Source organism: Bos grunniens, chromosome 3 (assembly GCF_055505025.1).
Source record: "Bos grunniens cultivar Pamir isolate PY7600 chromosome 3, Bosgru_T2T1.0, whole genome shotgun sequence".
Taxonomy (NCBI): Eukaryota; Metazoa; Chordata; class Mammalia; order Artiodactyla; family Bovidae; genus Bos; species Bos grunniens.
The window spans coordinates 105251973-105276936 of record NC_141167.1 but is presented as its reverse complement, the minus strand read 5'-3'; the positions used below and the strand labels follow the sequence as shown (position 1 = coordinate 105276936).

The window sequence follows — 24964 nt, the reverse complement described above, 5'->3', positions numbered from 1 at the left end:
GTATGAAACTCCATGTAATACAAGGTTGGACTAGGAAAAGAGACTTCATACAAAGAAAGAAGAAACCTATGTCCTTAAGCCACATGAAGCAATGAATCTGACTGAAAGCAGCTGAAGACTTGCCTGACATATCAGAAATGAGCAAAATTGTGGGTTTGGGGTGGGTGGTATCTGTATACAGATGTAAGTGAGAATGCTTCTTTTATACCTGAGATGAACTAAGTTAAACTAGAATCTTTGGAACCCCAAATTATTATAGTTTTATAGAGGGAACTAAAGGATCTACTTTGGAAACCATCTCCATCTACTAGTGACTTTTGCTGTTTAAATGGCTTTTTAAAGTTTGTATTTTTAAAATTCATTATAGAAAAATGGCTTCTTCTGATATTTTTCTTTATTGATTTGTGTACAGGTTTCACAGTCCAACCTGGAGACCGATGGAGTCTAGAGGTGGGACAGGTCTATGTTATTACAGTAGAAGTATTTGATAAAAGCAGCACAAAAGTCTATATTTCAGATGTGAGTCTATCTTTTGAATTTTTCTAGCCCCCTTAAGGGTAACTCCTTCAGTGGGCAGTCTTTTTGCTAGGAAAACTTTTTTTTTGCTTCCAGATTTTGCCTTCAGAAAATGCAAGTTACTACTTTATCATTATTAAGTAGTTCTATCCTTGAGGAATACTAAACCAGAAGTAAAAGATACAACTTGGTTAGAATTATAGGAAAGAGATGAAGTTGGCACCAAGGGTAGCACTTTGGAGGGGATCCTCATTCTAAAACTTCATTTCAGAGAAGTTACCAGAGTTTTATAGTATGATCATTAGATGTAAAATGTTGTAGTCATTCTCCAGCATCCATTCCCCACCCTACCCCCAACTGTCAGTTTCTGGAATGGCACAAATTACACTAAAATTGACATAAGCTTTGAAGCTTACTATTTCTAATTGCTTGTCATTAATGGATCTTTCAGACACTAGTACCATTTTAAAATGACATCTTTCCAACAGAATTTGATGAGGGCGAGCAAAGATATTTATTTTTACTTCTTTAAGCCCCAGAATGCATAGTCACACTTTTTTTTTTTTTAATGCTTTGAGTTTATTTATTTATTTATTTATTTTTTTGCTTTGAGTTTAAAATGGCATTAGGGAATAAAAAAAAATCTCTTCAGATTTGTGCTACTTTGGGGCTGATTTTCAGAATCTCAGGATTATGTACCAGTTCCTGAGGGAGTACTTTGAAGAGCAGCTAACTACTGTGAATGGATCTTACCATGTTGTAAAAGCTCTGAAAGATGGTGTGGTTTTGATAAATGCATCTCTGGCTTCCATCGTTTACCAGGTAGGAATTAAAAGGATTTTTTGAATCCTGAGAATACTGACAAGATTTGCTTGATTTGATTTGCTAGCACATATATAGCATATCTCACTATTATCTTTCACAAAATAAACTAATAAACAGTACACTTAGTAGTTTATACCTCTGCAGATTTTCCATTCCAGTCTCTGTTATTGCATATATCTGCGTTTATGGTCATTTTGTATATGTGTCATTTGAGGTTCCTTTAAAAATTATTCCATATGCATGTTTCCTTGTGTCATCAGATCCACATAAGAGTATTTTGTATTCTAAAAATACATAGATTAATATGCCAATTGTTTAACCATGCCACCAACTTTGCACTTTTAGCAGGTTTTTACTTTGTAAATGGCATAACTGAGTATCTTCAGACAATTTCTATTCCTTTTGGTTAATTTTTGTATGGTATAATACCAGAAATGGAGTTACTGGGTGAAAGGATAAGGAATTTATCTGTTTCTAACGCCTCTAAAAACGTGCAAATATCCGACTTTTAACAGTCCGTCAGATTTGTTTCCCTCTGTAAACCTACTTTTTCTCCAGTGATCCTTTCCCCAGCTATTTGAGGCAAAATCCCAAGAGTCCCTCTTGACTCTACCTTCTCCCTCACCTCCTCTGTTCAGTACATCATTGAATGCTAAGTCAATTCTTCTAAAAATCTCTCAAATCCATTTCTTACTAGGTGAAGGAGACACTGCTGTCTTTCACCTAGACTTTCACAGTAGCTTCTAAACTGATACTCTACCTTCAATATTGTCTGTGGCTAGAATGATATTACAAAAACTATAAAAATTATGTATTTACTGTTTAAATTCCTTTGGTGGCTTCCCATTGATTTTAAGGTTAAGTCTAAACTTTGCGGTTCATAGGAGTCTCATCTCAGTGGGTTCTCTTGTTGCAGAGCGCCAGATCTAGGTGCACGGGCTTCAGTAGTTGAAGCACGTGGGCTCAGTAGTTGTGGCGCGAAGGCTTAGTTGCTCCACAGCAACTAAGTGGAATCTTCCCGATCCAGAGACCAAACCTGTGTCACCTGCATTGACAGGTGGACTCGTAACCACTGGACCACCAGTTGTTGTTCAGTTGCTAAGTCATGTCCAACTCTGTCACCCCATGGACTGCAGCATGCCAGGCTTCCCTGGCCTTCACTATCTCCTGGAATTTGCTCAGATTCATATCCATTTAGTTGATGATACTATCTAACCATCTCATCCTCTACCGCTCTCTTCTCCTTTTACTTTCAGTCTTTCTCAGCATCAAAGTCTCTTCCAGTGAGTCAGCTCTTCACATCAAGATGGCCAAAGTACTGGAACTTCAGCTTCAGCATCAGTCCTTCCAATGAATATACAGGGTTGATTTCCTTTAGGATTGACTGGTTTGATCTCCTTGAAGTCCAAGGGACTCTCAAGAGTTTTCTCTAGCACCACAATTAGAAAACATTAGTTCTTCAGCACTCAGCATTCTTTATGATCCAACTATCATATCTGTACATGGCTACTGGAAAAACTATAACTTTGACTATAGGAACCTTTGTCAGTAAAGTGATGTCTCTGCTTTTTAATACACTGTTTAGGTTTGTAAAGCTTTCCTTTAAAGGAGCAAGTGTCTTAATTTTGTGGCTACAGTCACCCTCTGCAGTGATTTTGGAGCCCAAGAAAAGGAACTCTGTTACTGCTTCCACTTTTCCCCTTCTATTTGCCCTGAAGTGATGGGACCGGATGCCATGATCTTTTTTTTGGATGTTGAGTTTTAAGTCAGCTTTTTCACTCTCCTCTTTCACCCTCATCAAGAAACTTTTTTGTTCCTCTTCATTTTCTGTCATTAGAGTGGTATCATCTGCGTATCTGAGGTTATTGATACTTCTCCCAGCAATCTTGATTCCAGCTTATGATTAATCCAGCCCAGCATTTCATGTGATGTAATCTACATATAAGTTAAATAAACAAGATGACAATATACAGCCTTGTATTCCTTTCCCGATTTTGAACCAGTCTGTTGTTCATGTCCAGTTATAACTGTTGCTTCTTGACCTGTATACAGGTTTCTCAGGAGACAGGTGAGGTGGTCTGGTATTCCCATCTCTTGAAGAATTTTCCACATAGTCAAAGGCTTTCACATAGTCAATGAAGCAGATGTTTTTCTGGAATTGTCCTGCTTTCTCTGTGATTCAGCAAATGTTGGCAATTAGATCTTTGATCCTCTGTCTTTTCTAAACCCAACTTGTACATCTGGAAGTTCTCGGTTCATGTACTGCTAAAGCCTAGCTTGAAGGATTTTGAGGATAACCTACTAGTATGCGAAATGAGTGCAGTTGTTCGATAGTTTGAACATTCTTTGGCACTGCCTTTCTTTGGGGTTGGAAGGAAAACTGACCTTTTCCAGTCCTGTGGCCACTGCTGAGTTTTCCAAATTTGCTGGCATATTGAGTGCAGCACTTTCACAGCGTCATCTTTTATGATTTGAAATAGCTCAGCTGGAATTCCATCCCCTCCACTATCTTTGTTTGTAGTAATGCTTCCTAAGGCCCACTTCACACTTCAGGATGTCTGGCTCTAAGTAAGAGATCACACCATTTTGGTTATCCCAGTCATTAAGACCTATTTTGTATAGTTCTTCTGTGTATTCTTGCCACCTCTTCTTAATCTGTTCTGCCTCTGTTAGGTTCCTACAATTTCTGCCCTTTATTGTGCCCATCCTTGCATGAAATAGTCTCTTGATACCTCCAATTTTATTGAAGAGACCTCTAGTCTTTCCCATTCTATTGTTTTCTTTTAATTGTTTGCATTTTTCATTTAAGGAGGCCTTCTTATCTCCTTGCTGTTCTCTGGAACACTCCATTCAGTTGGGTGTATCTTTCCCTTTCTCCTTTGCTTTTTGCTTCTCTTCTTTCCTCAGCTATTTGTAAAGCCTCCTCAGACATTGTCATCTTGCATTTTTTTTCCTTTGGAATGGTTTTGGTCACTGCCTCCTGTACAAATGTTATGAACATCTGTCCATAGTTCTTCAGGTCAAACTTGCCAGGTATCTCTTGACTTTCTACTTTTGCATTCCAGCCCCCTATGATTGAGAGGGCATCTTTTTTTTGGAGTTAGTTCTAGAAAGTCTTGTAGATCTTTAGAGAACCAGTCAACTTCAACTTCTTTGGCATCAGTGGTTGGGGTGTAGACTTGGGATTACTGTGATGATGAATGGTTTGTCTTGGAAATGAACTAAGATCATTCTGTCATTTTTATGTTTGCGCCCAAGTACTGCATTTTGGACTCTTTCATTGACTATGAGGGCTGCTCCATTTCTTCTAAGGGATTCTTGCCCACAGTAGTAGGTATAATGGTCGTCTGGTTTAAATTCACTCATTTCCATCCATTTTAGTTGACTGATTCTTAAGATGTTGATGTTCACTCTTGCCATCTCCTACTCGACTATGTCCAATTTACCTTGAATCATGGACTTAACATTCCAGGTTCCTATGCAATATTGTTCTTCAGAGCATCAGATTTACTTTCACCACCAGATACATCCACAACTGAGCATCATTTCTGCTTTGGTCCAGTTACTTCCTTCTTTCCAGAGCTGTTAGAAATTGCCCTGTTATTACCCAGTAGCACATTGGACACCTTCCGACCTGGGGGCTCATTGTCTGGTGTCATATCTTTTGCCTTTTCATACTGTTCATGGGGTTCTCATGGCAAGAATACTGGAGTGGTTTGCTATTCCCTCCTCCAATGGACCACGTTTTGTCAGAAGTCTCCACCAGGACCCGCTCGTCTTGGGTGGCCCTACATGGCATGGCTCATGACTTCACTGAGTTATGCAAGCCCCTTTGCCATGACAAGGCTGTGATCCATGAAGGGGTGGACCACCAGGGAAGTTCCTTAACTTCTTAACCTCTTAACCCAGGTCTTCCACATTGCAGGCAGACTCTTTACCAACTGAGCCATCAGGGAAGCCCTCTTAACATAGTTTTATAGAAGCCTCTATGACAGAGATCACAATCTGGTGGCCTGCAGACTATCTTGATTTGTAATCTTGTTTTTTATTTAGATGTCTAAGTTTCCTTTTGATCAGGAAATTTAAAATAAAATCTGGAAGTTTAAATAAAACTACTTCCCTGGTGGTTCAGTGGTTAAGAAACCACCTGCAAGGGACACGGGTTTGATCCTTGGTCTGGGAAGATCCCACATGTTGTGGAGCAACTAAGCCTGTGCTCCACACCTACTGAGCCCCTGAGCTGTAAGTACTGAAGCCTGAGTTCTCTAGAGCCCATGCTCCACAACAAGAGAAGCCATTGCAATGAGAAACCCATGCACTGCAATGAAGAGTAGCTCCTGCCAGTTGCAACTACAGAAAGATTGTGCACAGCAGTGAAGACCCAGCACAGCCAAATACAAATAATTTTTTTAAAAGAAAGAAAAAAATGCCCTCAAGATCAATCCAAATTGAGTATATCACTATATAATTTTAAAAATTACTGAATAAAAATAATTGGTGAATAATATCCCATTGTATAGATGTACCGGATTTTAACTATTCACCTATAAGGATGATTTGGGTTGTTCCTATTATTTGGCAATTATAAATAAAGCTGCTCTAAAGATTCTTGTGGGCTTCCCAGGTGGCTCAGTGGTAAAAAATCTGCCTGCAGTGCGAAAGATGAGGGTTCAATCCCTGGGTTGAGAAGATCCCCTGGAGAAGGAAATGGCATCCCACTACAGTATTCTTGCCTGGAAAATCCCATGGACATAGGAGCCTGGAGGGCTACAATCCATGGGATCGCAGAAGAGTCACACAACTTAGCAACTAAAACAACAACATTGTTGTATAGATTTTGCTGTGAATATGTTTTTATGTCTCTGGGATAAAATGCTTAAGAGTGGAGACTTCCCTGTGGTACAGTGGAGAAGAATCTGCCTGCCAGTGCAGGGAACACAGGTTCAATCCCTGGTCTAGGAAGATTCCATATGCTGCGGAGCAGCTAAGCCCGTGTGCCACAACTACTGAGCCCATATGCTCTGGAGCTCACAACCTGCAAATCCTGAAGCCCACAAGCCTAAAGCCTGTGCTCCAAAACAGAAGCCACTGCAAGGAGAAGTCTGCACATGACAATTAGAGAGTAGCTCCTGCTCACCCCAACTAGAGAAAGCCTACATGCAGTAATGAAGATCCAGCACAGCCAAAAAAAAAAAAAATTAATTAATAAAAAATGCTTGAGTGCGATTCTTGTGTCATAGTAGCTATATGTTAAGTTTTATAAGAAACTGACAAACTTTCTAAAATGGCTGTATTATTTTATATCCCCACCAATGATCTGTGAGATACCACTAATAATTTTTAATGTTTCTTCTTTTTATTCATAGTCATTTCAAGTTCTCTATTTCAGTTAAGTTCAATTCAGTGGCTCAGTCATGTCCGACTCTGCAACCCCATGGACTGCAGCACACGAGGCTTCCCTGTCTATCAACAAATCCCTGAGCTTCCTCAAACTCATGTCTGTTGAGTCGGTGATGCCATCTAACCATCTCATTCTCTGTTGTCCCCTTCTCCTCCTGCCTGCAATCATTCCCAGCGTCAGGATCTTTTCCAATGAGTCAGTTCTTTGCAACAGGTGACCAAAGTATTGGAGTTTGAGCTTCATCAGTCCTTCCAATGAATATTCAGGACTGATTTCCTTTAGGATGAACTGGTTGGATCTCCTTGCTTTCCAAGAGACTCTCAAGAGTCTTCTCCCACACCACAGTTATTAAAAGCATCAATTCTTCGGTGCTCCGCTTTCTTTATAGTCCAACTCTCACATCCATATATGACTACTGGAAAAACCATAGCCTTGACGGACCTTTGTGGGCAAAGTAATGTCTCTGCTTTCTAATATGCTGTCTAGGTTGGTCATAACTTTTCTTCCAAGGAGCAAGAGTCTTTTTATTTCATGGCCGCAGTCACCATCTGCAGTCATTTTGGAGCTCAAAAAAATAGTCTCTCACTGTTTCCACTGCTTCCCCATCTATTTGCCATGAAGTGATGGGACCAGATGCCATGATCTTAGTTTTCTGAACGTTGAGTTTTAAGCCAACTTTTTCACACTCCTTTTTCACTTTCATCAAGACGCTCTTTAGTTCTTCTTTGCTTTCTGCCATAAGGGTGGTGCCATCTACGTATCTGAGGTTATTGATATTTCTCCTGGCAGTCTTGATTCCAGTTTGTGCTTCATCCAACCCAGAGTTTCTCATGATGTATTCTGCATGTAGGTTAAATAAGCAGGGTGACAATATACAGCCTTGACGTACGCCTTTCCCTATTTGGAACCAGTCTGTTGTTCCATGTCCAGTTCTAACTGTTGCTTCCTGACCTGCATACAGATTTCTCAAGAGGCAGGTCAGGTGGTCTAGTATTCCCATCTCTTTAAGAATTTTTCAGAGTTTGTTGTGGTCACACAGTCAAAGGCTTTGGCATAGTCAATAAAGCAGAAATAAATATTTTTCTGGAACTCTCTTGCTCTTTCAATGATTCAATAGATGTTAGAAATTTGATCTCTGGTTCCTCTGCCTTTTCTAAATCCAGCTTGAACATCTGGAAGTTCATGGTTCATGTACTGTTGAAGCCTGGCTTGGAGAATTTTGAGCATTACTTTACTAGCATGTGAGATGAGTGCAATTGTGTGGTAGTTTGAGCATTCTTTGGCTTTGCCTTTCTTTTGGGTTGGAATGAAAACTGACCTTTTCCAGTCCTGTGGCCACTGCTGAGTTTTCCAAATTTGCTGGCATATTGAGTGCAGCACTTTCACAGCATCATCTTTTAGGATTTGAAATAGCTCAACTGGAATTCCATCACCTCCACTAGCTTTGTTCGTAGTGATGCTTCCTAAGTTCCACTTGACTTCACATTCCAGGATGTCTGGCTCTAGGTGAGTGATCACACCATCGTGATTATCTGGATTGTGAAGATCTTTTTCATATAGTTTTTTTGTGTATTCTTGCCACCTCTTCTTAATATCTTCTGCTTCTGTTAAGTCCATACCATTTCTGTCCTTTATTGTGCCCATCTTTGCATGAAATGTTCCCTTGGTATCTCTAATTTTCTTAAAGAGATCTCTAGTCTTTCCCATTCTGATGTTTTCTTCTATTTCTTTGCACTGATCACTGAAGAAGGCTTTCTTATCTCTCCATGCTATTCTTTAGAACTCTGCATTCAAATGGGTATATCTTTCCTTTCCTCCTTTGCCTTTCACTTCTCTTCTTTTTCACAGCTGTTCATAAGTCCTCCTCAGACAACCATTTTGCCTTCTTGCATTTCTTTTTCTTGGGGGTGATCTTGATTACTGCCTCCTGTACAGTGTCACAAACCTCCGTCCATAGTTCATCAGGCATTCTATCTATCAGAGCTAATCTCTTGAATCTGTTTGTCACTTCCACTGTATAATCATAAGGGATTTGATTCAAGTCATACCTGAATGGTCTAGTGGTTTTCCCTACTTTCTGTAATTTAAGTCTGAATTTGGCAGTAAGGAGTTCATGATCCAAGCCACAGTCAGCTCCTGGTCTTGTTTTTGCTGACTGTATAGCACTTCTCCATCTTTGGCTGCAAAGAATATAATCAGTCTAATTTTGTTATTGACCATCTGGTGATCAAGTTCTCTATTTAGTTATTATATAATTTTTTGGCAGGGGAGGGGGGCTGCACCACATGGCTTATGGGATCTTAGTTCTGTGACTTGGTATCAAACCCATGTCCCCGGCAGTGGAAACATGGAGTCTTAACCGCTGGGCCACCTGGGAAGTCTTAGTACCATATTGTTTTGTTTACTGTAGTTTTGTAGTATAGTCTGACAACAGGGAGTGTGATACCTCTAGCTTTGTTCTTTATTCTCAACATACTTTGGTTATTAGGGGTAGTTTGTGGTTCCGTATAAATTTTAGGATTGTTTATTCTAGTCTTGTGGAAAACATCATGGGTGTTTTGATAGGGATTGCATTAAAATTATCCATTGCTTTTGGTAGTATTGACATTTTAATAATATTAATTGTTCAAATTCATGAACCTGGGATATCTTTCCATTTCTTTGTATCATCTTCAGTTGTTTTCACCAGTGTTATGGTATTTTCAGAGTATAAGCCTTTCACCTCTTTGGAGTTAAATTTATTTTATTCTTTTTGATGCAGTTGTAAATGGGGTTGTTTTCTTGTTTTCTCTCTCTGATAGTTCATTATTAGTGTATAGAAAAGCAACAAGTTTCTGTATATAAATCTTGCATCCTGCAACTTGACTAAATGCATTTAATAGGTCTAATAGTGTTTTGTTGGGGACTTTGGGGTTTTGTATTGTGCCAGCGCTGTTTGTCAAAGAGACTCATTTCACTTATTGTATGCTCTTGGCATCCTTGTCAAATCCAGTTGACTATGCTGCTGCTACTGCTGCTAGGTCGCTTCAGTTGTGTCCGACTCTGTGTGACCCCATAGACGGCAGCCCACCAGGCTCCCCCGTCCCTGGGATTCTCCAGGCAAGAACACTGGAGTGGGTTGCCATTTCCTTCTCCAATGCATGAAAGTGAAAAGTGAAAGTGAAGTCGCTCAGTTGTGTCCAACTCTTAGCGACCCCATGGACTGCAGCCTACCAGACTCCTCCATCCATGGGATTTTCCAGGCAAGAGTACTGGAGTGGGGTGCCATTGCCTTCTCCGCCAGTTGAGTATAGATGTCACCTTATTTCTGTACTCTCAATTTTATTCCATTGGTCTGTGTGTCTGTCCTTTTGCAGTACCACAGTGCTTTGATCACTGTAGCTTTGAATTGTGTTTTGAAATGGGAAATGTGAAGTCTTCTAACTGTTCTTTTTCAAGATTATTTTGGCCATTCAAGATCTCTTAGAATTCCATATCAATTTGAGGATGGGCTTCTCCATTTTTTCCAAAAAGGCCCTCAGGATTTTGATAGCAATTATGTTGAATTAGTAGATCACTTTGGAGATTGTTGTCATCTTAACAGTGTTAGGTCTTCCAGTTCATGAACATGGGATGTTTTTCCATTTACTCAGGCTGTCTTTAATTTATTCAAGCAATATTTTGTAGTTTTCAATGTACAAGTACTGCACCTCCAAGGTTGAGTTTATTCTGAGTAGTTTATTCTTTTTTGATGCTATTGTAATGAATTTTTTTTCTTAATTTATCTTACTAGTTTGTTTATTGCTAATGTATGTAAGTACAGCTGATATTTGTATGTGGATCTGGTATGCTGCAACTTTGCTGAATTATTTTATTGGCTCTAGTAGTTCTTCTGGATTTTACAAGATATTTCATATATAATATATCCAAGAATTGGTGATGGACAGGGAGGCCTGGCATGCTGCAGTCCATGGGGTCGCCAAGGAGTCGGACACTACTGAACGACTGAACTGAACTGAACCTGTGAATAGTGGTAATTTTGCTCCTCCATTTCCCATTTTGGTACCTTTTATTTCATTTTCTTGCCTAATTTCTCTGGCTAGAACTTAGAGTACAGTATTGAATGGAAGTGGCAATAGTGGGCCTCCTTATCTTATTTTTGATATTAGAGCAAAAACTTTCTTTCACCTCTGAGTAAGATGTTAGCTGTGGAGTTTCCATATGTGGCCCTTATCATTTTGAACAAGTTCTTTCTCACCCCTAATTGTTGAGTGTTTTTACTGTGAAAAGGCTTTGGATTTTTCTCAAATATTTTTAAGCATTTTTTTCTTTCATTCTGCTAATATGTATATTACAGTAATTGATTTTATATATTGTACTGCCTTTGAATTACTAGAAAAATCCCACTTGATCATGGTGTATAATCCTATTAATATGCTGCTGGATTTGGTTTTCCAGTATTTTCTTAAGGAGTTTTGTATTTATATTCCTAAAGGATATTGGTCTGTAGTTTTCCTGTTTTATGATGTCTTTGTCTAACTTTGGTATCAGGGCAAATGCTGGTCTCTTAGAATGAGTTAGGAAGTGTTTCCTCCTTTTTCTTCTTTTCTTCTTCATCATCTTTTATTTTTAAGTTTGAGAAACATTGGTGTTAATTTTGTTTTAAATGTTTGTGGAAATTAACAATTGAAGCCATATAGGCCTGGGCTTTTCTTTCTTTTAAAAAAAATTTATTTCTTTATTTTAATTGGAGGACAGTCACTTCACAACACTGTAGTGGTCCCTGCCACACATCGACACTATTCAGCCACGGGTGTACATGCATGCCCACCCCCATCCTGAACCCCCCTCCCACCTCCCTCCTCACCCCAACCTCTGGGTTGTCCCAGAACACTGGCTTTGAGCATCCTGCTTCATGCATTGAACTTGGACTAGTCATCTATTTTACATATATATGTTTCAATATCTCTCATATCATCCCACCCTTACCTTCTCCCACATAGTCCAATAGTCTGTTCTTTACATCTGTGTCTCTTTTGCTGCCTTGCATATTAGGATCATGGTTACCATCTTTCTAGATTCCATATATATGCATTAATATACTATATTGGTGTTTCTCTTTCTGACTTATTTCACTCTGTATAATAGACTACAGTTTCATCCACCTCCTTAGAACTGACTCAAATATGTTCTTTTTTATAGCTGAGTAATATTCCATGTGTATATGTACCACAACCTCCTTATCCATTCATCTGCCAATGGACATCTAGGTTGCTTCCATGTCCTGGCTATTGTAAACAGTGCTGCAATGAACATTGGGGTACATGTGTCTCTTTCAGTTCTGGTTTCCTTGGTGTGTATGCCCAGCAGTGGGATTGCTGGGTCATATGGCAGTTCTGTTTCTAGTTTTTTAAGGAATCTTCACAGTGTTCTCCATAGTGGCTCTACCAGTTTGCATTCCCACCAACAGTGTAAGAGGGTTGCCTTTTCTCCACACCCTCTCCAACACTTATTGTTTGTAGACTTTTTGTAGGCAGGGCCTGGGCTTTTCTTTGCTAGGAAAATTTTGATTATTGATTTAATCTCTTTGCTTGCTATAGCTTTGTTCAGGTTTTCTATTTCTACTGAGTCAGTTTTTCTAATTGATGTGCTTTAAGGAATCTTTCCATTTGATCTAGGTTATCTAATTTGTTTGGTGGGCAATTGTTCATAGTATTATCTCACAATCCTTTTTATTTCTGTAAAGTTGGTAATAATGTCCCCACTTTCATTTCTGATTCTAATAATTTGAGTATTCTTTCTTTTTTTCTCAGTGATTCCAGCTAAACTCAATTTTGTTGATCTTTTTGAAGAACCAAATTTTGGTTTTGTTGATTTTGTGTATTTATTTTCCACTCTCTACTTTTAAAATCACTGCTCACTTTATTATTTCCTTCCTTCTGCTAGTTTCAGGTTTACTTTGCTCTTCCTTTTCCAGTTTTGTTTTTTTTTAGTTATATAGTCAGATTATGATTTGAAATGTTTTCTTCTTTTTTGGCTATGCCACACCCAGCTTACAAGATCTTATTTCCTTAACCAGGGATTGAACCCAGGCCATGGGAGTGAAAACACTGAGTCCTAACCATTGGACAGACAGGAATTCCCTCTTCTTTTTTTAAAAATTTAATTCATTTTGTATATTTATTTATGTATTGGCTACGCTGGGTCTCTGTTGCTGTGCGTGGACTTCCCCTAGTTGCAGCAAGTGAGCTTTCTAGTTGTGGTACCAGGGCCTCTCATTGTGGTGGCTTCCCTTGTTGCAGAACATGGGCTCTAGGGTGCATGAGCTTCAGTCATGTGGCTCATGGGCTCAGCAGTTGTGGCACAAGGTTTAGTTGCCCCGTGGTATGTGGAATCTTCTCAGACCAGGGATTGAACTTGTGTCCCCTGCATTGGCAGGCAGACTCCCAACCACTGGACCACCAGGGAAGTCCCCTGAAAAACTCAAGGAGACTGCATTTGAAATAGTTTCAATTCTACTCTCTGTGGAGGACATTTGTTTTGTCACTCTGGCTGGCCCCCTCTGCCATAGGGGAAAGGAACTTGCCCTATTTAACATGGTTCTGCCATGTTCTACTGCCAATCACAGCACTTTTTTCCTCTCTCTTGTATTTTAATACAGGTGTTTACAACTGTGTATTTTCCTTTGAGCATCGTTTTCATTGAATCCTATAAGTTTGGGCATGTTGGATTTTTGTTTTCCTTTATCTCAAAGTTTCCTAACGTTTCTTATGATTTCTTCTTTGACCCATTGGTTGTTTTATTTAATCTCCACATACTTGTGAATTGTCCAGTTTTCCCTGTGTGAAGTTTTAGTTTTAGTCCATTTTGGGTGGAGAAGATACTTTATATGATTTAAGTATTTTTAAATTTATTGAGATTTCTTTTGTGCTTTAACATATGACCTGTTGTGGAGAATATTCCATGTGCACTTGAGAAGATTGAGCATTTTGTTGTTTTGGGGTGGAATATTCTTTATATGTCTGCTTGATCCGGTTGGTTCATAGTGTTGGTCAAGTCCTCTATTTCCATACTGATCTTTTGTTCTGGTTGTTCTATCCATTATTGAATCTGAGTTATTAAAATCTGTTAACTGTTGTTATAAAACTATTTCTTTCTTCATTTCTTCCTTCATTCCATCTGTCCATTTTTGCTTCATATTTTGTGGTCCTCTGTTGTTAGGTATGTATATGTTTGTAACTGTTATATCTTGATGAATTAACCTTTTTGTTAATATATAATGACCTTTGTCTCTTATAACAATTTTTTAAAATCTATTTTGTTTGATGTTAATGTAGACTGCTGCTCCCCCAACCCTCTTTTGGTAAGTATTTTTTAAAATAATTTGGTAATTAAAATGGAATGCATTTTTCCGTTCTTTCACTTTCTACCTATTGTGTCTTTGAATCTAACATTAGTCTCTTACAGACAGCATATACTTGGATCATGTTTTTCTTTATCCATTGTCAATCTCTGCCTTTTAATTGAAGAAATTTTTTATGTTTAAAACAGTTACTGATAAGGAAAAGCTCCTGCTTTTGTTTTCTTTTTTTTTCCTACAGATGGGCATTGTTTTATTTTTTTGTTTTCTATATGATTTTTTTGATAATTTCTTCCATTACTGACTTCTTTTGTGTTTAATTGATTTTTGTAGGTTCATTAAATGTGAGACATTTTCATCGTTAATTCTTCATATATCCTTTCTGTACCTTTCTTTCCCTATTTCTGGGACTTATTTTATATATATTGATTTACTTAATGATGTTCCACTGGTCTCTAAGGCTTGGTCATTTTTTTTTCATTCTTTTTTTCTTTTTGCTTCTCTGAATAACTTCAATGGCCCTCTCTTTAAATTTCCAGATTCTTTCTTCTGCCAGCTCAAATCTGCTATACAGGTCTTCTACTGAAGTTTTCATTTCAGTTATTGTACTTTTAATTTCAGAATATCTGTTTGGTTCCTTTTTTATAATTTCTGTCTCTTCACTGATATTCTCTATTTGGTGAAACATACTTCTTCTGGAGTGATGTCTATTGTTTCTATTAGCTCTTTGATTTATAATCTTTTTCAGTATCTGTGCTTCTTTAGGGACAGTTTGTGTTAATTTCCTTTTTTCCTCTTTATAAATAGGTCATATTTTCTTGTTTCTTTGAATGCCTTATTTTTTGTTGTTGCTGAAAACAACATTTTATTATAGTGGACCCTTGAGCAATGTTAGTTCTAATTGCACAGTTCCACTTGTACGTGGATTTTTAAAAATTAATACATACTACAATACTATATAATCTGTGGCTGGTTGAATCTGCAAATGTAATACCATGGTCTGGAGGGCTAGAGTTATACACGGATTTCACCTGCTCAGAGGATTGGCACTCGTAGACCCCACTTTGTTCAAAAGTCGACAATATAATATGATAATTTTGGAAATCAGATTCTTGTCTTTCCTCAGGGCTGTTGTTATTGCTTGCTGTGGGTTGTAGTTGCTTGTATATTTAGTGAGTTTTCTAAATCATTTTTAAAAGATTGTGTTATTTGTAATTTGTGTTATTTGACTGTAAAATCTTGATTCCTTTAGCTTGTAGTTAGTTAGTGGTTTGGCAAATAATTTCTTTAATGCCTTAAGTCACCTTTTTCTTAATTCAGCATACATTTAGTTGCTGTAAACCTTTGAGATTTTCCAAAGTTAATTCTGACTCTCTCTCTTTTTTTTTGGCATTTCTATGGAGGGACAGGTTCTTGGAGTTTCTTGCTTTGCCACTGTTGCAGACATCTCCTCCCTGCTGATATTTTTTATTAGGATTTATGAACATGAAACTATTTCCACTTATTTAGGACTTTTAATTTTTCTTTCAGCAATGTCTTATAGTTTTCATCATACAGGTCTTGAAGATATTTTATTACATTTGTACTTATGTTTTAAGCCATATATATATATTTAAATTTTCTTCTTCTAATTCATCATGCTAGTATATATAAATACAGTGGGTTTTTTTAAATCATTTTTAAAATGTATTTATTTTTGGCTGTGCTGGGTCTTTGTTGCTGTGGGGGCTTTTCTGTAGTTGCAGCGAGTGGGGGGCTACTTTTCATTGAATTGTGCAGGCTTCTTATTGTAGTGGCTTCTTCTGTTGTGGAGCACAGGCTCCAGGGCACTGAGCTTCAGTAGTTGTGGCACTTGGGCTCAGTAGCTGCAGTTCCTGGGCTCTAGACCACAGGCTCAATAGTTGTGGCCAACGGGTTAGGTTGCTCCCCGGCATGTGGGATCTTCCTGGATCAGGGATCGAACTGGAGTCTCCTGCATTGGTGGGCAGATTCTTTACTGTTGAGGCACCAGGAAAGCCCATGAATACAGTGGTTTTTGTATGTTACCTTGAATCTTGAAAGCTTGCTGAGTTGACTTATTCTATTACTTCTTATAGATTCCTTAGGAAGTGCTACATATATAATTAGGTTATATGTGAATAAAGAGTTAACTCTTTTCATTATAATAAATGTGCCTTTTCTTTCTCTTGCCTCATAGCACTGACTAGGACCTCTACTCAATAATATTGAATAGAAGTGTAAAGTGTAAAATTTGCCTTATTTCTGACCTTAAAGTGGAAAATATTCACCCTTTCACCATTGAGTATGATGTTGATTATAGATTTTGTGTAGATGCTCGTCCTTAGGTTGAACAAGTTCCTTTTTATTCCTAGTTTATTGAGAATTTTCATCATGAATTGGTGCTGCATTTTGTCAGTGCTCTTCTACATCTGCTGATAAAATGAATATAGTTTTTCTTTTTTAGTCTTTTAAATATGATGAATTAGTTATATTGATTGATTTTCTAGTATTAAACAAATCTTACATTCTCAGGATAAACCTCACTTGATTATGATTTGTTATCTTCACACATTGCAGGATTTAATTTGCTAAAATTGTGTTAATGACTTTTGTATGTATGTTTTTGAGGGCCTATAACTTTTTTTTTCCTTCTTCGGTTTTAGTTGTAATGTCTTTGTCAGGTTTTGATGTGAGGATAATACTGGCTTTATAAAATGAGCTGGAAAGTATTCTTTTCTATTTCCTGGAAGAGTTCTGTAGAACTAGTGTTACTTCTTCCTCAAATATTTGGTAGAATTCACAATGAAACTATTTAAGCTTGGAACTTTTTAAAAATATTATTATAGTGCTAAAATATACGTAACACAAATTTTACCATTTTAACCATTTTTAGGCATACAGTTCAGTGACATTAAGTGTATTGATGGTGTGTACCAATACCACCATCTATCTTTAGAACTTTATAATCTTTCCAGACTGGTTCTCTCTTTCCCTTAAAAAATATCCACCCCTGTTCCTCCTATCTTCTGTCTCCTGGTAACTACATTCTATTTCCTGTCTCTGTTAATTTGATTAATCTAGTTATGTCATATAAATGGCATCATACAAGGAATTCCCTGGAAGTCCACTGATTATTACTCCATGCCTTCACTGATGAGCATGTGGGTTCAATCTCTGGTCAGGGAACTAAGATCCCACAAGCCTTGTGGTATGGCCAAAAAAAAGTGGAATCATACATTTGTCCTTTTTTTTTTTTTTTTTTTTTACTTATTTCACTTAGCATGTCTTTAGGGTTAATCCATATTGTGCCCTGACATAATTTCATTTCTTTTTAAGGCTAAATAATATTCTATTGAATGGATATACTGCATTTTGTTTGTTATTTATCCATTGACAAACAGTTGGGTTGTTTCTGCCTTTTGTCTATTGTAAATAATGTTGCTGTGAACATGACAAAGTATACAAATACTTTGTCAAATCTTTACTTTCAGTTCTTTTATGTATATACCCAGAATTTGAATTGCTGGATTATATGGCAATTCTGTGTTTAACTTTTTGAGGAATTGTCATACTGTTTTCCACAGTGACTGTCATTTTACATTCCAGCAGCAATGCACAAGGATTCTGATTTCTCCACATCCTAACGAACACTTAACTATTTTCTATTTTTGATAATTGCCATTCTAATGGGTATGAAGTGCTATCTCACTGTGATTTTAATTTCCATTTCTCTAACAATTGGTATATGAGAGGTTTTAAACCTATGAATTCAATTTTTTAAATGTATATGCAGCTATTGAGGTAATTTATTTCTTTTATCTATTTTTGGCTGTTCTGGGTTTTCCTGGCTGCACGTGGGCTTTCTCTAGTTGCAGAGAGTGGGGGGATACTCCTCCTTGTGGTATGCAGGTTTCTCACTGCGGTGGCTTCTCTTATTACAGAGCACAGGCTCTAACTGCACAGGCTTCTGTAGGTGTGACTTGAGGGTGTAGAGTGCTGGCTCAGTAGTTATGACACATAGGCTTAGTTGCCACATAGCATGCAGGATCTTAGAGCAGGGATTGAATTCATGTCCCCTGCATTGGCAGGTGTATTCTCAACCACTGTACCATCAGGGAAGCCCCTATTTATTTCTTCTTGAGTGAAACTTGGTAATTTGTATGTAGAGAAATTTCTGTTTAGTCTAAATTGTTGAATTTATCACATAAAGTTGTTGATAACATTGCCTTATTAATTTGTATCTGTAGTATCTGTAGTGATGTTGTCTCTTTCATTCCAGATATTGGTGTGTATGTGTATGTGTGCACTAAGTTGCTTCAGTTGTGTCTAACTCTTCATGACTCTATGAACTGTAGCCCTCCAGGTTTCTCTGTCCATGGGATTCTCCAGGCAAGAATATTGGAGTGGGTTGCCATTTCCTTCTCCATGGGATCTTCCCAAGCCAGGGATCGAACCAGTGTCTCATATCTCCTGCATTGACAGGTTCTTTACCACTCGTGCCACCTGGGAAGTCCCCCAGATACCGATCATTTGTGTTTCTATTGTTTCAATTCTTTACCTATTTTTTCTTTTATTGATTCATGCTTTTTTCTTTGTTATTCTATTTCTTCTCCTTACTTTGGATCAAATTTGCTTTTCTTTTTTAAGTTCCTTATTATTGAAGAATCTTATGGTGGGTCACTGGTTTTACATCTCTTTTCTAATATAAGCACATCTACTACACTCTATTGATCATTGAAACCATTCTTAATACAACAAAGAGGGAACTACACAAGGGTGTGAATACCACAGGGTGGAATCTGTGGAGGCCATCTTGGAGTCTGGGTTCTCCAAGTTGATATTAACTTGTCTATTATTAGGTTTAATGTCATTACTATCCTGTTCCTTGTGATAAAATGTGAGCATTAATAGTCTATGGTGTGCAATAGCAAAACAGCTACTTAGAAGTATTACCTGTAGACACTACAGTTAAATGCGTATAGAAGACAAGCCTTTTGGTAACCAGGTAGTTGCTGCCATAAAACATGTTAGTGAAAGCCTGGGATATAATAGGGTTTATTGATTGTTGTTGCTAAGTATGCTGAACAATGTTGGGAAAGAAAATGGTTAGATCAGGACTTTGAATTCTCAAGTCAAGATCCACCTAAGGAATCTATTAGGTTGATGAAAAGGTAATTTCGGTTTTACACCATGAATTTTAAATCATTATAACTAGGCTTAAATACATCTTTATTAACCAAAATAGGAACCATTTTAATCAATATATTTTTGCCCACAATAAATAAGATTGTTTATTCATAAGTAGCATAAAGTAGCATAAAAAAGCAAGTAGCATAAAAATCCATGCTTTGGGATTTGATGAACTCTTGGAAAGCATGTTCTGCCTCCTGCTGGTTGTGGGAATGTTTTCCATGCAAAAAGTTATCGAATGGGGAGCACATGTACACGCATGGCTGATTCATGTCAATGTATGGCAAAACCCACTACAATATTTTAAAGTAATTAGCCTCCAATTAAAATAAATTAATTTTTAAAAAAGTTGTCAAGATGCTTGAAGAAGTAGTAGTCAGTTGGCGAAAGTCTGATGAGTATGGTGGATGAGGCAAAACTTTGTAGTCTAGTTCATTTGACTTTTGAAGCGTTGGTTATGTGACATGCAGTCAGGAGTTGTTAGGGAGAAGTATTGGGCTCATTCTGTTGACCAGTGTCGGCTGCAAGCATTGCAATTTTTGGTGCATCTCATCAATCAGCTGAGCATACTTCTCAGATGTAATGGTTTTGCTGGGATTTAGAAGGCTGTAGTGGATCAGATGGGCAGCAGACCACCAAACAATGACCATGACCTTTTTTTGGTGCAAGTTTGGCTTTGGAGCTTCTTCTCAGTCCAACCACTGAGCTGGTCTTTACCAGTTTTATAAAATCCACTTTTTATCACACGTCACAATCTGATCAAGAAATAGTTCATTGTTGTTGTGTAGAACAAGAGAATACAAATGTAAAATAGATAGCCAATGGGAATTTGCTATGTGACTCAGGGAACTCAAACTGGGACTCTGTAACAACCTTAGAGGGGTGGGATGGGGAGGGAGGTTCAAGAAGAAGGAGACATAGGTATACCTATGGCTGATTCATGTTGATATGTGGCAGAAACCAACACAATATTATAGAGCAATTACCCTACAATTAAAAATAAATAAATAAATAAATTTATTTAAATACAAATACATTTAACTGTAAAAAGAAAAAAAAAGGAGAAGACAACACTTCAGAATGATGATTTTTTTGATTTTTAGTCAGCTCATGAGGCACCCACTTATTGAAATTTTTTACCTTCCCAATTTGCTTCAAATGCAGAATGATTATAGAATAGTCAATGTTGAGTTCTTGGGCAACTTCTGTAGTTGTGAGACGATCAGCCTCGATAATGACTCTCAATTTGTTGTTGTCAACTTCAGATAGCTAGCCACTGTGCTCCTGATAGTCAAGGGTCTCATCTCCTTTGCAAAACTCCTTGAAACACCACTGTACCATACATTCGTTAGCAGTTCCTAGGCCAAATGTGTTGTTGATGTTGCAAGTTGTCTCTGCTGCTATGATCCATTTTGAATGGGAATAAAAAAATTGCTCGAGTTTGCTAACATCATTTCTGTAGTCTAAAATAAATATAAAATAAATAGCAAGTAATAAGTCATTAGCAAAAAAATAAAATAAAGCAAGAAATGCATGTTAAAATGATATATAATATAACCACATTTATTTAAGAATGTATTCTATTGCTTGTGTGCTAAGCTGCTTCAGTCGTGTCTGACTCTTTGTGACCCTATGGCCCATAGCCCACCAGGCTTCTCTGACCATTGGATTCTCCAGGCAAGAATACTAGAGTGGGTTGTCGTGCCCTCCGCCAGGGGATCTCCCAGACCCAAGGATCAAATCAGTGTCTCCTGCACTGTAGGCTGATCCCCCTATCCACACAGACTGTACTCTTTTTCCTCCTAGTAAACTCTTGTCTTATTTCACTACTTTCCATCTTTGCAGGAATTCTTTTCTGCAAAGCCAAAGAGTCAGGGCCTTGTCACTGACACTGGTCTAGTGGTTAGGCTATGATGCTCTCACCACTGAGACCTTACTTCAGTCACCCAGGTACAGAAGCCTTGCTTCAAGCCGCTGCAGACCAAGGGCACCTGAGATCATATTTGGTGGTGCAACCTGTATGTTGGGAAATCAAGGGAAGGATTTCCTGGGTGTTATTCCTAAACTGCGTCCCCACTAGTGCCAATCCACTGCTGTCTGTGTCAGACAAAATGGTCAGAGAAGGGACTTCCCCAGTGGTCCAGTGGTTAAGAATTTGACTTTCAGTGTAGGGGACACAAGTTCCATGCCTGATCAGGAAACTAAGATCATATGTGCCCCAGGGCGACTGAGCCCACACACCGCTCGCTACTTCTGAGCCCGCACACCACAACAGAGCTTGCTGCGTGATGCAGTGAAATCCTGCGTGCGCAACTAAGACCTGATGCCACCAAAGACGTATTTTTAAAAATTCTATGACATTTAAAAATTTTATTACCTTTTTTCTTATTTTGTCTAGCTCACTTTGAATTTCACCCTGTACTTAGCTGTGTCCCTCTTTATCCCAGTTTGTTGTCTTATCTCTGCTTTTATCTCTTATTTCCTATTTGTATTTTCTTATGTGCTAAAGCAGACACTGTTGAAAACTTCTCTTTGCTGCAGTCAGTAATTTTGAAGAGCATGTCATTCTTAAAAGGGCATAGTGCCTTTTTAAACACTACGTTCTTTTTCCTATATGTTATAAAATGTCTTCCTTGGACCAATCCTTTTTGTACTAATATTACCTTATTCTTGAATTAGAGTTCTAACCAGACCTAGCATACGCTTCCTACTCCTGAAAATTTCTTGTTTCCCTCAGTGATCACCTAAATACCATCAGAATGATATTCTCAATCTTTCTCTCTTTTCAGCTCAAGACAACACAGTTTATTATTAAACTATTATTATTATTAAATAATTATCTTACACTTGTGAATGTCAAAAGTCCAAAATCAATCTCAGTAGGCCAAAATGGAATGATGCTCTTTTAAATGAAAAGACTTATTTTCAGTTTATGATCGAACTAGACACCTTAAGGAAATGAAGAGAAAATCAGAGCCATTGGGGTTCCCTGGTGGTCCAGTGGTTAAGAATCTGCCTGCAAAAAAAAAAAAGAATCTGCCTGCAAATGGAGGGGACGAGGGTTTGATGCCTGGTCTGGAACGATCCCATGTGCCATGGGCCAGCTAAGCCTGTGTGCCACAACTATTTAACCTATGCTCTTGAGCCGACATACCGCGACTGCTGGGCCCCTGTGCTGAAATTACTGAAGCCTGCACCTAGAGCCTGTGCTCCACAACAGGAGAAGCCACGACAGTGAGAAGCCTGTGTACCGCAAGCAGATAGGAGCCCCTGCTCACCCCAAATAGAGAAAGCCCGCATGCAGCAACAAAGATAAATCAATTAAAATGGAGAAAGAAAATCAGAGCCATTACTGCAAATGTGATATAGTTTATAAATACTTCAGAGCCTCTTTGAAAAATAATTTGCCTTCAAAGAGAAAAATGCCAACATAGTTGAGTGTGAGGACTCTATTTTACCTGTATGAATACCCCCCAAACCCTGCTCTTGTTTTTAAGCAGGAGGGAATGTCTTACCTCAGCATCTATGACTGTTATCTTTATTTTCTTCTGAATAGCTTATAATATTCATTTGCCTTTACAATTTATATATTTAAATGATGAATGGCCAAGGATCTTTGAAGCTATGACTTCCCTATGTTAATATAACTCATCTTTCAAGAAATTTTAACTACTTTCCATGACTGTAATACTTATTTTAGGTCTGTCAAAATCTCTTTCATTATTATTGAACTATAGTAGCTGTGCTTCTCTAATGAACAAGAACATTTATTTATTTCCTTTATTGATAGAAATTGGTTGAGTAGTCTATTAACATACCATTTTGCTGATGCTTTAGATGTGAATGTGGACCATAATAACAGTCCTTATAAAATCTTGTTTTGCTCCTTTTTTTCTGTTCTTATAGAATAAAAATATTCAGCCTATAAAATTTCCAATTAAACATCAGCAAGAAGTGAAGATTTATTTTCCTATCAAGCTTACACCTAACTTTCTGGCATTTCCTCATCACCCCATGGGAATGTTGTATCGTTATAAAGTACAGGTATGATATACTAGAATGAGAATTCACAAATAAGTCAGTTTCTCTGATAGTTTAACTAATTGAAATTTAGTTAATGTTAAATTTTATTTCCCCCTAATCCTAGTGTATAACTCAGTTTTGGGTGACAACCAAATCATGGATACTCTTGAAAGCTATCATCCTAATAAGACTTGGTGTACTTTCTATCTCTCTTCCATATATCCTTTCCTTGTGAGTTTTATAGTTTTGTCAAGGTCTCTTGTGCTCTTTCTTTTTTACATCTTGTGATACTGCCATTACATAATCTCCCTTTAGTATTTCTGTTGCCCACATCATCTCTGTTTAGTGTTTCCCTCTCCCATTTAGCTACTTTGGTATGGCATCGCAGTTTTCTTAATGTTCCAGAAATAAATTATTGTGTAGTTTTATTATTTCCTAAACTTTATTTCACCAGATTTTACATCTTCACTTAAATTCCATTTTCGCCCTTATACTAATTAAATATAAGCTTGTATTTTCTTCATAGGTGGAAGGTGGCAGTGGCAACTTTACCTGGGCCTCTTCTAATGAAACAGTGGCCATGGTAACCACTAAAGGAGTGGTGACAGCGGGTCAGGTGAGGGGAAACAGCACTGTTTTGGCCCGAGATGTCCAAAATCCCTTTCGATACGGGGAAATTAAGGTGAGCAACTTTCCAAACAATCTTTATACCTCCTCTGAGACAGTGTTGTCTAAATTTAATTATGGTAATGCATTAAAATTTTTTCCTTTTCAAGCTGATTGTTTTAAAATGATCCTCAGGAGTTCCTTAGTTTCCAGTGGTTAAGACTTTGCGCTCCCACTGCAGGCGACACAGGTTTGGTCTCTGGTGGAGGAACTAAGATCTTGCATGCCGCAGTGGTGCAGCCAAAAATAAAGAAAGAAAATAATGCTCAAATTCAGTCTTACAGTACATATTTCTTAAATATTCCTGGACCTGGGTTGAGTCCTGCTTTACTTAATAACCAGTTATTTAATGTCTGTATTTGTTTCTTCATCTTTAAAATGGGGATAATTATAGTATCTGCCTCAAAGGGTTATTGTCAGAATTAAATGAGATGATGTTTACACCTGTGCTGGGAATGTATTCACTACTTAATGTTATCTATTTTGTTACTGTATTTTGTTATTATTATCATGAATTTACCATGTATGTGAACTTTATAGATACTTTATTTCTAGTCTCATTTTTTTGTTGTCTATCTTGTTTCTATAAGATTGAACTACTTTTTACTATGTTATATAACCATTTTCTATTTTCTCCCACTTTTAATAAATATTAATTTATGTTGTCTTTCCCTGCAGACTACTTAGTATGTGTGTTATCATTCAGTGAATATTTAGTGAATACTAATGAGGTACTTAATACCATACTAGGTATCATAGGACATTCAAAGAAATAACATATCATCCCTACTTTAAAGAATCTGAAGTCTAGCTAGGAAGATACATTAATGTGAAAAGTTAAATAACATTTTTAGGAAGTGATATTTGAGGTATTTTAAATAAGTATATGATTTAAAGCTACTTGAATTATAGAACAAAAGTACTATTAGTTAATAAAAGAAAATCCTTGTGGATAGGACAAGTCGAGGCTATCATGAAGAGGTTGGAACTTGAATAAGACTTTG

General features: G+C 37.5%; 1 protein-coding gene across 2 annotated transcripts in view; it reads left to right on the top strand.

Moving 5' to 3' along the window:
• Positions 1-24964, top strand: part of NUP210L (nucleoporin 210 like) — a 99838-nt gene that overhangs the window by 18403 nt on the left and 56471 nt on the right. For both annotated transcript variants that reach the window (XM_086392819.1, XM_086392818.1), the window contains exons 9-12: positions 413-519; positions 1198-1338; positions 23178-23315; positions 23821-23976. In XM_086392819.1, the coding sequence (XP_086248945.1) occupies positions 413-519; positions 1198-1338; positions 23178-23315; positions 23821-23976 (542 nt within the window). The remainder of the gene's footprint in view (positions 1-412; positions 520-1197; positions 1339-23177; positions 23316-23820; positions 23977-24964) is intronic.